The following is a 16710-nucleotide window of genomic DNA, read 5'->3' as shown; positions in this document are numbered from 1 at the left end:
TGTTTTGCCCGTGACCCAGTTTCTGTCTTTCCGTGTTTGATTAGTTCCCAGGTGTGTCCATTATCTTCCTCATGTGTTCCATGTCCCTGTTAATTTAATGATTCCATCCACCTGTGTTTCCCCAATTATCTGTTGTTCATAAGCCTTGTCCCTTCAGTTCTGTTTGGTCGGGTCTTCTCACTAGCTACTCACTTGTGCTCACTTGTCCTCACTTGTGCTCACTTGCGCTCACTTGCTACTTACGTGTGTCTACCTCTGTGCTCCATGTTGGATACCCCCTGTGTTGGATATATTAAAAGCCTTATTCTGTTTATCCTCGACTCCGTATTCCTTCAGGCAGCGTAAAACCGTGACAGGGGGGGGTTTCTCCCAGAAATGTATGTTCCATGATCACTGTGACTTTTTCTGTTAACTCTATTAGTTTGCTCCCCATTGTAAAGAGACCGCAGTATTGAAGCGGGAGGGGATGATGTTTCATTTTGACTTGTTTGCTAATAAAAAAAAAGGAGAAAAAATGGTGTACAATTGTTTAATTACGTCATCCTGGTTTTGTGGACTCACTCTCAATTCATACAAACCCAACTGCTGCCATTTTGCTGCGATTGTTTTGTACGCTGTAATGGATTATAAGAGAACTAACAAACTTGTAAGGTTTTAAAACATTTTAGTCTTAATTCTTTTATTGCCTTAATTATTTTGTGATGAAATGTTGTGTAAAATGTGGCTGGAGTCATCAGTGACTCCAGCCACCTGTCCCACAGACTGCTCTCTCTGCTGCCCTCGGGAACTAATACACCCTACAGCACCCTACAGCATACTCCCACAATATGGTATACCACACAATGCAATTTAACTTTAAAAGTTCATCACTGGACTATACATACACACTGCATTTAATACAATAACCTACCCGTTACCACTGGATAACATGCACATCCATGACATTTCTGTATAATACATCTGATAAAGTATTGATTGATAGAAACATTTAAAGCATGAACTAAGAGACTTTGACTAGTTATGGTCGCTGGTTTGAGTCTCGGTACTGGCAGGAGTTGTAGGTTGGGTGAATGAACAGTGCTCTCTTCCACCTTAAATACCCATGGCTGAAGTGCCCTTGAGCAAGGCACTGAACCCCCAGTTGCTCCACGGGCGCTGGATCTATAGCTGCCCACTGCTCCGGGTGTGTGTTCATGCTGTTTTCACTTCTCACTGCAGTGTGTGTGCACTTGGATGGGTTAAATGCAGAGCACCAATTCCGTGTATGGGTTACCATACTTGGCACGACTTTCACGTTTCACTTTATTCAAAATGCACACACAATAAGTGATTAGAACATGAAAATCCAATGTGTGGGTAACATCAGCCTGGCTCTTGTCTTCTAGGTGGGGGAAAGTCAATCCAAAGAGCTTGTGATTGTGATTACTATCATTGATTAATATGTGATGGTCATGCTGTGCATCTCTTTGACCATCAATCTTGATTACTTGCCCCAAATTTGACAATCTCCTTTACTGAGTTGGAATTGTCATTGTTAATGTTGAAAGCTGTTCTGTGAAGAGTTGGTTGGTTAGCTTGCTTCAGAGTGACTGGCGCACCGATTTGATTTAGGGATATCCTGTGTCTTGAGCCTTTCTCTGGAATTCAAGTCATGACAACATTCCTGTAGAAAACTAAAACTAAAAAAAAAATCTGTCACACATGAAGGTACATTTGTATGTCTTGTTTGCACATTCGCCTCTTGCACATTCCTGTGTATCTTAATATTTAAGACTACAGTATACTTTCATGCACATTATTTTCTATACTTAATTTTACCGTATACAGTTTTCTTATATTTTATTCTTATATTTTTATTGTTTACTTTTATTTCATTCTTTAATTCCTATATTTTTGTTTATTTTAAACTGTGTCGTATTCTTTAATAATTGCACTGTCCATGGAGTGGACCTGACTCACATTTCACTGCTGGTTATATATGCTCTAAATAATTGTGTATGTGACGAATAAAAATCTTAAATCTTGAATCTTGAATCTTTAGTCAGTCATGATGACTGTAAGTTTTCAGGAAGTCTTAAGGCTTTAACACTTTCTGTGTCTATAACCGTCAGTCATTATTCAGTCATTATGGAGCTCAGTCAACTTCCTCTTGTGCTCTGTGAGTATTTTTTTTTTTTTTTTTTACTGTATATTGGTAATTGCTATTATATTATGTAAATGATCAAGTGTTTTAGTGATACTTATTTTTGTATTTTCTTGCTGCTCTCTGAATTTAAAATCCAGCTCTAGTCCATGATATATGAGTGAAAGATGAGTTTGAGAGAGGAAGAGAAAGTTGTTGTAGATCTGTGTGTGTGTGTTTAGTCCTTCAGTTTTGTGCTGTTTAATGGTGTTGATCCAGTTCTGTTGGTTTGTTTTGTAGTTATTGTTCGTTGTCTATAGATATTTAGATACCTCTGCTATTAGTCAGATGTTTTAATGTTTATCTGCACACTTATCCCCTCTTAATAGGTTTTAATCTTTGCAATTATCATATTCTAGGAAATTGTAACTGAAAATTCTCAGGTCCTTAAAACTCAAGCTCCTGAAACTCAAACTCACTCCGGGACGTCTGTTTAGTTGTGTAAAAAGGTCAGGAGTCTTTGTAAACCCGGGTTGTAAACAAAGCAGTAAAATTTGTGAAGTACTGTAAACTCTAAACAATAACAATAAAAGCACAGCAATGCCAAACACCAAAGTACAATATAATACGACAACACTGCATGTACAACAAGATATCTTTCTCGTTTAAGTATTTGATATCTTTTAAAGGAAGAATTCCATTTACTGTGTATTTACAAACACTTTTAATATGTTTGTACAGAATTTTAGTAAATGTAGCATCATTCATTATTTTATAATCGGATTATTATAGCTCGGATTAAAGCTCTTTTTTTAGCAGCATGTTTTGAATGTTATTTTTTAACCAGCTCTTACTCATACAGATGCCATTATCTCTAGACAAATTATAAGATGACATAAAATGCACAGTTGATCAGCTCCATGTCCAACCTGTAATGAGTTTTTCTCTTTGTGTTTTTAGTGCTGATTTCACACATCTACTCTGGAAACACTGAAGGTGAGTGAATTTGATGCATATATTTCTCACATATGAGTTATTCTACAGTAACTAATAAACCAACTTAGAGTAAAGAAATGAGAGTTCAATTTTATTATGATTATAAATAAAAATATATTATTTATTTATTTTATTCATGTGAAAGACTGAGGTCCGACAACAAATGACACTGAAACCAAAGCACTGTAGGGAAATTCACTTTTTTTAAGAGAGGGGACTTGAATCTAAAGATTTGAATTGCTTTAATTGAACTGATTCCAAATTTAATCAACGGTTCATCCAGTGAATGTTAAAATCAGTGTATCTTCACAATTCTGTTTATAATACTTCTTGGCCAATAAGCATACAAACATCATTGATCATTTATAAGCTATAGTAGAATGGGATCTAGGCAAAGTCTAACTTTAAAATACACCACACAAGACAATACTTCTTTATAATTTAAACAAGATTTATTTATTAAAATTTAAACTATGCTAATGAGCGCACACTTACACACACACACACAGAGAGAGAGAGAGAGAGAGAAAGAGAGAGTTACTGAAGAGAAGGATTAACGGAATTTGAATGAAGTGCCAGGAGTCTACTAACTTAGTTATTCATTAGATCGCACCAAGAAAATCACAGAAGCAGAGATCTGTCTTATCTTTACTGCTTAAGATCAATTTGCACCTATTTCAGCAAGAAATTAAGTTAGTTTGTTTGTTTTACTTGCGTTTGCGCTGGGTTCAGAAGAGTTGGAGATACACTTGTTTAGGAAAACCCTCCTGGTGATTGGTTGTTTGCCTGAAGTGAGGGGGAAAGAAATTATAAATTAAATTATTATTATCTAAATAATTATTATCTGAGAAAAAGCAGTCCCTACCCCTACTTGAATCGTTCTTCCAAACAAGAAACTCAGAATCCAGTTATACATTTTTCCATAAATTCTCAAGCTTTCCAAATTTAAAGGATCTCTTTCCACAACATATCGTAAGCTTTTTCTACATCAAAAAAAGACTCATGAGCCATGATTCTTGAATTCATATTATATCATGTTTATTTTCCAAATCAGAAATGAATTGTTTTAATTCTTGCCCATTAGCTATAAGCTTCTCGCATTCCAGTGAAATATTAAAGGTCCCATGACATGAAATTTTCACTTTCTGAGGTTTTTTAACGTTCCCCTAGCCTGTATATGGTCCCCAAGTTTCTATACATTTTAATCGGTGTAAATCGAGATTTTGCTATCTTTCTCTGCCTTCGAGAAAATGGAAGCTCAACCGGTCTGATCTTGAATCTCCTCCTTGTGACGTTATAAGGAGAAATGTTACCTCCCCTTTCTCTGCTTTGCCCGCCCAAATATTTACATAGAATTCAGTTTCAATGTCAGCACAGGCGTTACAAACAGACTTTTATGATATGGATTCGACAGCACCAACGCAAACAGTGAGTAACCGTGTTCATTAATGCCTGATCTGTGATCAGTGATTTCTTATGTGTAGCAAATTATTCAAGTTCACACAGACTTTCTTTCTAAATCGTTTAATACTGTTTATGCATCAGTGAATCGAGCCAGTGACTAAACGATCAACTTCATGTTGTTTGCGGCAGTGGCTCAGTGGTTCATGTAGGTTGTCTACAAACTGGAAGGTTGGTGGTTCAATCCCTGGTTCCACCTGACCAAGTGTCGAGGTGTCCTTGAGCAAGATACCTAACCCCAGCTGCTCCCGACGAGCTGGATGGCGCCTTGAATGGCTGACACCGCAGTCGGTGTGTGAATGAGTGTGTGAATGGGTGAATGTGAGGCAAATTGTAAAGTGCTTTAGACAGCCATGTGGTCTGTTGAGAGCGCTATATAAATGCAGTCCATTTACCATTTTTCTCTTAGTAGCATGAAACAAATCTGTTATTTAAATTGTGATTTAACTACAGAGAGTGATCAAAGAACGCTCCCATTATTTTTCCGGAGCTGTCACACATCGTGAGTATATCTGCACACTTGCCTAAACTGCCGTTAACAATGAATGACGCTGTTATGCTGCACAACAAAGCTCTTACTTTTTTCACGTGTTTGCTGTTAGTTGTGGTAAAATTGTGAGAGAAAACGTGTTGCAATAATGACAAGATCACTGCATTCACCCGATAAACAGACTCTGTTTACTCAATGCTCATCAATACAGCTTTCATGTGATGGAAAAAGATGAAAAATATATATATATATTTGAGAGCGGTTCCACATGTAAAACGCATTTCGTATGCAAAGATGTCAGTCAATCACAACAGTTGTCGTTTACTCAGAGTCTCACAGCAGACACCCCCTTCAAACAGAGCAATCAAGGATATAAAAATGCTTTTTATTTCTAAATTTTAAATGTAAAAATCATAATAACAATATAAGTACACCTAAGGAAACATTAAAAAAGCATTTAAAAAAACAGGAAATAATCGATGTCATGGGACCTTTAAAAGCACCATTATGTACCACCACGTTCTGGTTGTGAGTATGTAGTTTGCATCTTTGATTTTTCATTAATCATATCCACCAAAATACCCTAGATCTCTAGATACTTTTGGGCTGCGTTTATTATAATTCTGATTCTTTCTGTCCTGATTTCAGTTTGCGCTGAACAGTTCACTACTTCAGCTATAAAAGAAAAAAAAATGCAACATTGTTTTTAATCCCAAATTTCTGTTTAGCTTTTTCTTTTGCGGAATGATTTCTTTACTTTTGTCTCCTGATTGCACATTCTTTCCTGCCTTTTTTAGAGCTTCAGAGTATGACAATCCTTCCTGTGTTTTAACATTTTGAACTTGATTTTTCCTCACCATGCATTTTCCATACTCGTGATCTCAGCTGCATCATGTGCACCTCTGTTTGCCTCTGCATACAGCCGCTACATGCACAAACTTTTGGAATTTGTAACATCTTAGAAGAGAGGGGGTACACAGGGCCAAACCAGGAAGCTTACAAATCCCAAAAAGACTTTAGTAGGCAGCTTATCCATCACAGCGAGACTGTCTCCCCTTTCATTATTCCTTTTGCATTTTAGTCTTTTCACATGAATCACTGTGGCTCCCGTAATACCTCTCTTAATCTTTTCAGCTGTTACATCTGTGGGGATCCCTGTTATTACTGCTTTCACCCTTTTTTTTGTTTGTTGCCTACTATCCTTACAATATATTAGCAATCTACCATCCCTCAACTTCTTAACACTTTCATTCAATCCTATCACTTCTTTAATATTTTTATTAAAATTAATGACACTGAAGGGTCCGGTTTCAAGTTTCATTACTACCTTATACTCTTCCTTCCTTTTTCTTGTCAGATGAGTCCATTTTCCCTGTCAGCTTCTGATGCATTCGTTTTTCTGACTTTCTACTATACTCCATTCATTATTTCCATTCCCGCCTTCATCTGCATCAAAAATGTCATCGTCCATTTCAGGATCACTTCCGGACTCTACACCACTTCCTACCATGCACTCTACAGTCACAGATCAGCTGTCGCCAAACCCGCCTCTGCATGCGCCACAACCCTGTATTCCGCACGCTGAATTCGTTCAGACATTGGGGTTTTGTCCGAGCTGATTTGGTCCCACAACGCGATCTTCCAATCGACTTGTTGCAAGGTGGAGCGTGCATACCTTAACATGATGCAGTTTAAATCTAGATTAAAGACCCATCTCTTTAACCTCTCATATCAATATCAATATCCGTTAAAGGATTTTTAGGCTGCATTAATTAGGTAAACCGGAACCAGGAACACTTCCCTTAACACCCGATGTACTTGCTACATCGTTAGAAGAATGGCATCTACGCTAATATTAGTCTGTTTCTCTCTTATTTCGAGGTCACCGTAGCCACCAGATCCAGTCTGTATCCAGATAAGAAAAGCGCTATTTAAATGAAAGTGACAAAGAACACACAACAGAAGTGCATAATCGTGCTTGCTCTCCCTCTCTCTCTCTCTCTCTCTCCCTCCCTTCCTACCGTTTAATAACTTATATATTGTTTTACTTGTTTTTGACATATCCAACCAAACTACAAACTTTTCAGTGATTAACTGTATATTCTCTCGAAGCTCGTACATCGCCACCGCCGCATGCTCAATCCACTCAGTGTGCTTTATCAGCTTGCGCACATCAGCTATACAGGCGTTAATACTGAATGTCTAATAATATATTCATTGCTTAGATATCCTACGTAGACAACTTTAATCTCTAATAACTCCATTCTGTTATCTGTTGTTCTGTTGTCTGAATATGGCCCTTATCACATGCTATGTGGATCGGCGTTTGGGATCGGGGCATTTTAATGAGTACAAGTACAGGTGCTCAGTACAGTGCATCCCCTATTAATTATTAATGATTCCTGCAGGGTTGTATCTTGGGAAAAGAGGTTAATTCCATCAACTCTTTTTAAGTGGATAACAACACGGCTGAAAGGAAACCAAATCAGGATATCAACTTCACATGATTAGTTTATGATTAGTTTTTCTGATGAGCGGGAGTATTTCAGAACAGATGTCCTCTGTTGTGGAGTCATGTTATCACTTCTCTTAATGCTGACATAGGTTTTACATTACATTACATTTAGCAGACGCTTTTAAAGGAGAAAGGAGACTCTTTTAATTCCTTTGGGAGTAGCCGATTGTGCAGTGCATTTGTGTTTTTGTTCCCTGAGGTCCTACGGCACAGAAATTATTATACAAAATCGTCCACCACTCATGTTTCCAAATTCTATGTGACTTTTTATTGACAGATATTCCCAAACCAACTCTGATTGTGCTGCCACAGAGTTCATTGTTCACTGGAGACTCAGTTACTCTGAGATGTGAGGTGGATCATTCATGGGATGGATGGGAGTTTATTTGGAGTAAAAACTCAAACACTGAATCTACTGAAGCTTCAACTAAAACAATCGATTCAGTGAAAGTCTCTGATGGAGGAGAGTACAGGTGCAGAGCACGAAGAGGAGGATATTACACAGATTACAGTGAGCCACTAACAGTGATAATATATGGCAAGTATTTTTTTTCTCATAAAATGAACTGCTAACACAATGAAAATGATTCAAAGACACTAAATAAATGACTAAAACAGCTATAGAAAACAACACTTTAGTCCAACCTGATTTTTTTGTTTACAATTAAGTAACTGTTCATACAGTAAAAGCAGCACATTATTTTCATTGTGAATTTTTGTTGTTGTACAGAAAAACCAAAAGCCAAAGTGAGCATTAAACCTGATCATCATGTATTCAGAGGAGAGAAAGTCACTCTCAGATGTGACATTGATGGTGAAGGAGTCACTAGCTGGCAGTACAGCTGGTATAAAGATGATTCAAACAGTGTTTTCAGTGGACTACAGGAACACACATTCAGTTCTGTTACTGAGTCTGACGCAGGTAAATACTCCTGTTATGGAGCAGAGAGAGGAGGATCACGAAAATCAAACATCAGTGATGAAGTTACACTGACAGTATCAGGTGAGTTTGATCATCTCTTTACATACACACACTCTTTACATGTTATTAATTAGTGAATTCTCTATTTCAGATACATTTTTAAGTGTTTCTTCACAGAAGTGGTTGATTGAAGGAGATTCAGTGACTCTGATCTGTGAGGTTAACAACTCCTCTACAGGCTGGACATTCAGCTGGTATGCGGTGTCATCAGGTAAGATATAATGTAAGATATAATGTGTTTCATGCCTTAATATCTGAATTATCTATTGTTATTCAGTTATTTTTCATAAGGTAACTGCACATTTTTACTGTTTACAGACTACAGAAATCATTATCAACTGCTCTCAGACAGCAGCAGAGGAGCTGGAGGAAACTACACTGTCAGTTCTGCTTCTCTAAAACACACAGGAGTTTATGTGTGCAGAGCAGAGAGAGGAGAACCAGCCTATAAAACAACCTACAGCAACAAACAGCCAGTATTGGTCACTGGTGAGTTCAAACTGAATGAATGAAGCCCAAATTAAACAAGAATGTGTGAGAGTGTTATGTGATACACTAACTGATTACTCTGTATCATCAGAAATCAAATTCTTGATTTCTCTGTTCCAAAATATAGCATATAGCAAATGTAGAATCATCTTTAGGCTGAGCATTACACTGAAAGTTCCACAGGTAATAAGTGATGGATCTGAGGATCTCATTTGAACTATTAAATAGCAATCTTTGTATATGCAGCTTGAAGAGAACAAACATAAATCTGTGCTTCACTTCATTTATGTTGTTTCTTCATCTCTTTCACATTACTTTGTAATTCTCATTTACTCATTTAATATCTTAATAAACATTTTATTCACTTACATGTTACTTTTTTATTTTATATTTCCTGTTAATGTCTAATGATCTTTCATCTTCTGGCAAGTTCATTATTACTGTAGGCTGTTTACTCCAGCAATGCAATGTGGCAGTTTGCCACATGAATAAACACAGAATGTGTGTTGCAGGTGTTTATTTGTACTTATAATGTGACTCATCCAATCAGAATTTAGAGTTGAAACTTCAGTTCCCTGTCAAGGGAACTTCGAACTGCGTCCTCTGAATGGACACTATGGGGAACACCTCGTCGTGACCGGTGTCTGAAACATACTTTGAAAAACGCCAACATGTTGGCCTCTGACAGCCTCTGACGTCGCTACCGGTGCGACTATAAATACGCGCCCGTAGGACCCGTCACTTATCTTCTTCGTCTTCATTGACTGTTTTGTTTGAAGCGTGCATCTGAGAAACGACCAAAACGGTAAGAGCGATCTATTATTGTTATCATGGCATCCACTAGCAAGGCGTTTAGACAGTGTGTGCATCCATGTCAGCGTTATTTGACACCTGATTACACATACACTCTTTGCGTCTCTTGTTTGGGGGAAGAGCACGCGCGCGATGTCCTTGAGGGGGCAATCTGCGCGCATTGCGAGCGTTTTTCTGTGAAAAATCTCCGCTCTCGTTTGTCTCTCTTTTCGAGGAAAGAGGGACAGCCATCTGGATCTTGCGGCTCAGTACCCGCCGTTGCCGAGGCATGGAGGAGAATGAGCTCATGGGGATCACAGGTGGATCTCGCTGAGGAGTGTAGAGAGGGACTTTTCCGGTGGCAAACTAGACCATAGACCGTGATACCACCCATTCTGACACTGAAGTTAGTGCTCTGCTGGGTTCTACCCAGAAAGCGCAGGAGATGTCTGAGAGTGGCGAAGAGGCTGAGGCTGAGCCTTCTCAATCCTCCTGCCCTGCGTATGAGGAGCTGTTAGAGGTTATGGATCGCGCCACAGCTAAATTAGACTTGCCATGGAAGCGTGCCATAAAGGTAACGTCACGAGGTCGCCTCGATGACCGTTATTTGTCTGACCATAGCCCTCCAGCCCAGGTGAGCCTTCCATTCTTGCCTGACTTGCATGCAGAAGTCGAAAAGGAATGGAAGAGGCTGTTTTCCTCTCGCATCCAGCGGTTTCAGCATATGAGTTATGCTAATATCGAGGGCATGCATGAAAGAGGATGCCCCCTGTAGAAGAGACGCTGGCTAGCTATCTCTCTGTGAGGGAAAAATCCTCTCTTAAATCTCCCTCTTTGCCATCTAAGCCCCTCCAGGATACATCCCACTTAAATGGCAAATCATACGCGGCAGCAGGTCAGGTCGCCTTCTGAGCTTTTCGGTACCTCTGTCGAGATGGTGGTCGAAAAGTTCAGGGAGACAAGGGCACGCTCAGCTGCCTTTAAATCCTTCATTCCAAGAAAGGTCCAGGTCCGAGCCCGAACAACAAAGGGGTCCTGGCTCATCTCGATCTGAGGATCGTAGACGGGCGCAGAAGTCTATTGTCGTGACTCGCGCTCCTCCCCCGCCTAAGGGCAGGGGCAAGAGGAACCGCGGATCACGGAGAGGTAAGCAGGGTCTGAGGGATGTGATTCAGACGAGGCAGCGTCCTTGCCCGGATCAGAGCGATACCTAGTAGCTCCGGATGTTTTTTACCTCTGTTTTAACTTCTGTTTTTATCCTCCCCTGCCTAATTCCCCTGTAGCCACCAGCTCTCCACCTGATCGAGGTTAGGTGGAAAGTTTCTCACATAACAGTCTCTTTCCCTGGACCTATGATGTTTTGGTTGGTTCTATGTTCATAGTAACCGCCTTACTGACGGTCCGGACCAGAAGGGGGCGCCCCACCTGCGGGACTCCAGTACAGGAGGGTGGGTGAGTATGTAACCCTTGCTTTACCTGCTTATGGGTGTTATGTTGCTGGTGGTTATATGTCTACTAACAAACTCTGTGAGTTTCCATTACAGAGTCTGGCTGATCATCAGAATTGGCACAGCACTACAGGGAATTTCATGGATGTCCAGCCAGGTCACCTTGAGGGGCCGCCTGGCCGCTTGGTGAATCCGGGGAGGTAGTTACGGAGTCCTTCTGTATGTACTGCCTCAGGTGATGCTCCCCTCGTTTGAGGGTTGGAGCTCGCCTCTCCCGTGCGATCCAGCACCTCTGCGATGCTTAGGAACCTTTCTGTACAAACGCTAAGCCTGTGTACTTTCTCAAAACCACATGGTGATCAGGGTGCACGTGAACACTTTGCGCACTGTCTCAAATCCACGTAAGTGGTAAGTGCGCACGCAAGACTCTGCACACTTTCTAAAATCCTGTATGGTAGGGGTTACGCACTCCGCTTCGTTCCCTTTCTGAAAATGATTAGCCCTGGGGTCCAGTGTGGTTCATTCAACCAGTGTGTATTTGTTATACACCTCAAGCATCGCTTCCCTCAACATGAGGGGATGTGTGGACTCCCACATATTGTGGTTATCAGGTAGTAGGCTTCATCAGGCCTCTCTGATGGTGAGCTCCCACATACTGTTGTTGTCAGGTAGTAGGCCTCACCAGGCCTCCCTGGAGATTTAGCTCCCACATACTGTGCGTTTCCACAAAAAAACGAGCTCTCACGGTTTGTGGTTGTCAGGTAGTAGGCCTCACCAGGCCTCCCTGGAGTCAAGTTCCATATTACTTTCAGTTTCCACTGAGGTGGTTATCTGGTAACAGGTAGTAGGCCTCTCTAGGCCTCTCTGTAGGTGAACTCCCACATATTGTGGTTATCAGATAGTAGGCTTCACAGGTCTCTCTGAAGGTGAGCTCCCACATACTGTGGTTGTCAGGTAACCTTTCAGTACACACGCTAAGCCTGTGTACTTTCTCAAAACCACATGGTGGTCAGAGTGCACGTTAACGCTTTGCGCACTGTCTGAATTCCACGTAAGTGGTAAGTGTGCACGCAAGATTCTGCGGACTCTGAAATCCTGTACGGTGAAGGTTACGTGCTCCGCTTCGTTCCCTTTCTTAAGATGATTAGCCCCGGGGTTCCTTGGGCTTCATTCAACCAGTGTGTATATGTTATACACCTCAAGCACAGCCCCTCAACATGGGGGGCTGTGTGGGCAATTCTTGTGGTAGTTAGCAGCGCTCCCCTTTTCTGAAAGGGTCGCCTATGAGCATGCTGCTCGGAGCTTGGACTCCTCCTCTCAGCGGGAGACTGAATTCTCGTTTTTTTCATCAGAGCGCTCCAGTACTACATACTGTTTTGAGACACACTGTGAGAGCAGACATCCTGCTGAGGCAGGGGCTGAGGCTCAGGAATGGCGCCTTCGCACCAAGGTGTTGAAGCAGAGTTGGAAAGGTTGGCCAGATTTGGGTGGATCGGTTTTGCGGCTCGAGAGAGCATTGCACTATCCCCTCTGGCTTCCTCTGACTCATCCAGCTCCATTGGGGCTGGACGCCATGGTACAGGCATGGCCGAGGCTTCATCTGTACGTTCCATCCTCCAATTGCTCTGCTCCCGGGCCATTCCATTTACGAGCTGCTCTATCAGAGTGACACGAGAGCTCCTCCTTTGTGACAGGCAAGACTTGGTAATAGACAGTGCTAGGTTCTTAGCCGTATCCCTTTAAAGGAATCTTTCGTGATTCCAAGCCTTCAGCTCTACCCCGGGCCGAGGCCCCTCAGGTAAGTTGGGTATGTAGCTTAGGCATTTGGCCATAAGGGATAATGTCATGGACAGCCGTCGAACCGTCCCAGGGGCAACTCCCGGTGAAATGGTAGAGTTGGTACTTAGTGTTTGCCATGATTCTGGCCTGCACTCCCCTCAGCATGGCGGCGTGGGTATACTGTTCCCCACAGTTTCCCTTCAGAGGACGCAGTTCGAAGTTCCCTTGACAGGGAACGTCTCAGATTACAAATGGATCCATGGTTCCCTGAGAGGGAATGAGACACTGCGTCCTCTAGCTCCCTGCCATTCTTTGGACGCAAGCTTCACAAAGAAGATAAGTGACGGGTTCTACGGGCGCGTATTTATAGTCGTGCCGGTAGTGACGTCAGAGGCTGTCGCCGGCCAACACGTTGGCATTTTTCAAAGTATGCTTCAGACACGGGTCACGACGAGGTGTTCCCCATAGTTTCCCTTCAGAGGACACAGTGTCTCGTTCCCTCTCAGGGAACCATGGTTACATTCGTAAGCTGAGACGTTTTGTAATAAGCAATGAGATGCAAGAAAGCTATAATATATTGTTATTTACAAATATGTTACAGATGTATTATTTCATAATTCACAGCTACATTTGAATGGCTATTGATACAGAAAAAAAGAAAAACATTTTGCGACCAGACAGTGTAGTTAAGGCATCTGCCAGCAGGGACTGATGAGGTATTTATTTAACTCTCAGAGTGAGAGAGAGAGTGGAAAATGTTTATGAAAAACTAAAATATCATTATTTGTGGAACAAAATTACTAATTAATAATAATAATTGCGCCAGAATGCCCACCGCACACCAGCTTACTGAGTGATGAAGCCAATCAGCAGATATGGGGATTGTTAGGAGGCCATGATGGTCGGAGGCCGATGGGCAAATTTAGCTAGGAAGCCGAGGTCACACCTCTACTCATTTCAAAAGACATCCTGGGATTTTTAATGACCATGGAGAGTCAGGACCTCGATTTAACGTCTCATCTGAAGGATGGTGCTTGTTGACAGTAAAGTGTCCCCATCACTACACTGGGACGCTAGCACCCACACAGACCACAGAGTGAGCACCCCCTGTTGGCCTCACTAGCACCTCTTACTGACCAAGCTCAACCGTGCTTAGCTTCAGTGGGGAACCGTTCTTGGGCTCCAGGGTGATATGGCTGCCAGCTACACAGGATAAGGATATGAGGGACAATAAATAAACATGCCTGATAAAAATGATATGTGCTCTGACCACTTTAATATACATTTATTTTGAAACATTTCTTAAATTGTAGCTGTAATTGTCTTCTCAGGTGTTTCTCCTCGAGTCTCTCTGATCATCAGTCCCAGCAGAACTCAACACTTCACATTTGTCTCTTTCTCTCTGAGCTGTGAGGACCAGAGTAACTCTGATAGATGGAGAGTGAGAAGATACACAGAGAGTTGGGGGCTGCAAGATTGTTCATCATCAGTGTGGGGATCACAAACAGGATCTACATGTACAATCAGCTCCACCATCACATCAGACACTGGAGTGTACTGGTGTCAGTCGGAATTTGGAGAGAACTACCATCCTGTTAATATCACTGTACACTGTGGGTCTGTTTATGTATTTATTAATTTCACTGGCAATTCACAATCAATACATAAAGCAGGTTGATTAAACACATGCAGGAAGCACCAGTGGGCAAAAAACACACAAAAAATTTGTTTTATTAGAAAATATACTTTTTAAATTATAATTTTTATGTTACCACACTCAGGTAACTTATGTTTTACACTCAGCTCATGTTTCCTCTGTTTCTGTAGCTGGTGTGATTCTGGAGAGTCCTGTTCATCCTTTGACTGAAGGAGATACTCTGACTCTACATTGTTTATATCAACATTCAACTCCACCAAACCTCAGAGCTGATTTCTATAAAGATGGATCACTCATCCAGAATCAAACTACAGAGATGATCATCTCTACTGTCTCAAAGTCACATGAGGGTTTCTACTACTGCAAACACTCAGAGAGAGGAGAGTCACCCAAGAGCTGGATCTCAGTCAGAGGTGAGATTGAGAACTAAAACACTATTAAAATGTGCCTGTTTCATTTACAGCACTAATCTGAATGTGAAATATATTTGTCTCAGCTTCTTCCAGAGCATCCAGATCTGAAGGGTTCAGTCTCGTCATAATCGGAGTGACTGCAGGACTAACTGTCTCAATTGTGATCATTGTCTTCTTGGTCCTTCTGTGGTGCTATAGAAACAAAGGTTCTTCATCTGTCATATTAAAATTCATAACATTTTGGTAGACACTAACTCTGATCCTAAATCTTGTTGAGCAAATGCGTTTAAAACATGGATTAAGAAATGAAGACGCTGTGGATTGTTCGGAGATGAACAGTTCTGCCCTGTCTTTATCTTCTGGCTGGCAAAATTAAGCAAAACAGACAACATTGTGTCTAAAATAACAAAATATTATTAAATGTTATTTCATAACTAGGCCTATGTGTTGTAAATATGAGACAATCTCAAACAGGCTTTTTGCCCCAAATCTTGAATTTTAGGGACATTTTCTAAACTCCATTAAGCAGCAAGTTGTTGCTCTGCCTCATATTAGTCATCAATCGACTGTATGAAATGGCAGATGATCCACATAGGTCTGGGGCAATGTGCATTAATCTAATTAACGCGTTAAATTACCAGCCCTAATATACAATTATATATATATATATAATTTTACTGTTATTTTACTTAAACATTCTTCTGTTTATTTCTTCATCTAAATAATAACGAACATTCAGAATAGGCATATTCCTAATCAGCCGCGAGGCTACATAAGGGCCAGGGTGGCACTGGCCCACTCAAACTGACGGCTGGCCCACCCAATCAGAACAGACAAAAAAGAAAATGTATGTGGGAAAGCAGAAAAAATCATGCATATGTGACATACTGAACACTTAAACACGTACAAGAAGTTTCATAAAAAAATAACTACTGTAGAGCGAAAACCTTTTCATATAATTGCCTTCCTGCAACAGCCAATCAGCTTATTAGTACTGTTTAGCCAATCGCGTATTGTCGGGGAGTGGGAAGATGAGTTTACGTCTGCTAACTTTTAACATGCATGACACAAGACGAGTTTGTCGAAAAAGACATCTTTAATAAAAAAAAAAAAAAAAAAAACAAGAACATACCCTGAAACATCAACATCAACCCTGGCTAATCGTCGAAAAAAGTAACATACTAGCTGATTTATCCACACTTGATGAACCACCTGTTCTTTCCCATTCACGGAGTAATAGAGCTCGGGCGTAGACGTCATGGAATGGTGCATTGTGGGTAACGGCGGCCATTTTAGAGGCATCGCAAAGCAGGTTTGTAATAAGATAATAGCCAGTCTCCAGAAAAAGTTATAGAACGTGACAAAAAAAGTTGCCTATACCTATACGGACAAACTTAATAATGAAGCCAAACAACGCTACTTAAAAAAAAAGAGGTTGTAGGCGGAATCGATCCCTATGAACACATGAAAGTTTACCAAGCCTCCGTTTCCCTGATAATTTCTCCTACCGGGTCTGTGGAGTGAGCGCTTACACCTCCGATCAATTTAAAAATGTCACTTTCACTT

General features: G+C 40.9%; 2 protein-coding genes across 2 annotated transcripts in view; both read left to right on the top strand.

Moving 5' to 3' along the window:
- Window positions 1-3118, top strand: part of LOC113051022 (Fc receptor-like protein 5) — a 53391-nt gene extending 50273 nt beyond the window's left edge. The window contains exon 11 of the mRNA XM_026214622.1: window positions 3083-3118. The gene's annotated coding sequence lies outside the window, so the exon portion shown is untranslated. The remainder of the gene's footprint in view (window positions 1-3082) is intronic.
- LOC113054429 (Fc receptor-like protein 3) lies at window positions 2128-15528 on the top strand. The gene is made up of 8 exons (XM_026219979.1): window positions 2128-2158; window positions 3083-3118; window positions 8315-8587; window positions 8658-8777; window positions 8885-9055; window positions 14406-14687; window positions 14902-15144; window positions 15228-15528. Exons 1-8 carry the CDS (start codon window positions 2128-2130, stop codon window positions 15389-15391), a joined length of 1320 nt encoding a protein of 439 aa, XP_026075764.1. The 3' UTR covers window positions 15392-15528.
- Window positions 15529-16710: the final 1182 nt, after the last annotated feature.

Source organism: Carassius auratus, chromosome 3 (assembly GCF_003368295.1).
Source record: "Carassius auratus strain Wakin chromosome 3, ASM336829v1, whole genome shotgun sequence".
Taxonomy (NCBI): domain Eukaryota; kingdom Metazoa; phylum Chordata; class Actinopteri; order Cypriniformes; family Cyprinidae; genus Carassius; species Carassius auratus.
The sequence above is the reverse complement of the archived record's forward strand: the minus strand, read 5'-3'. Positions and strand labels throughout refer to the sequence as shown.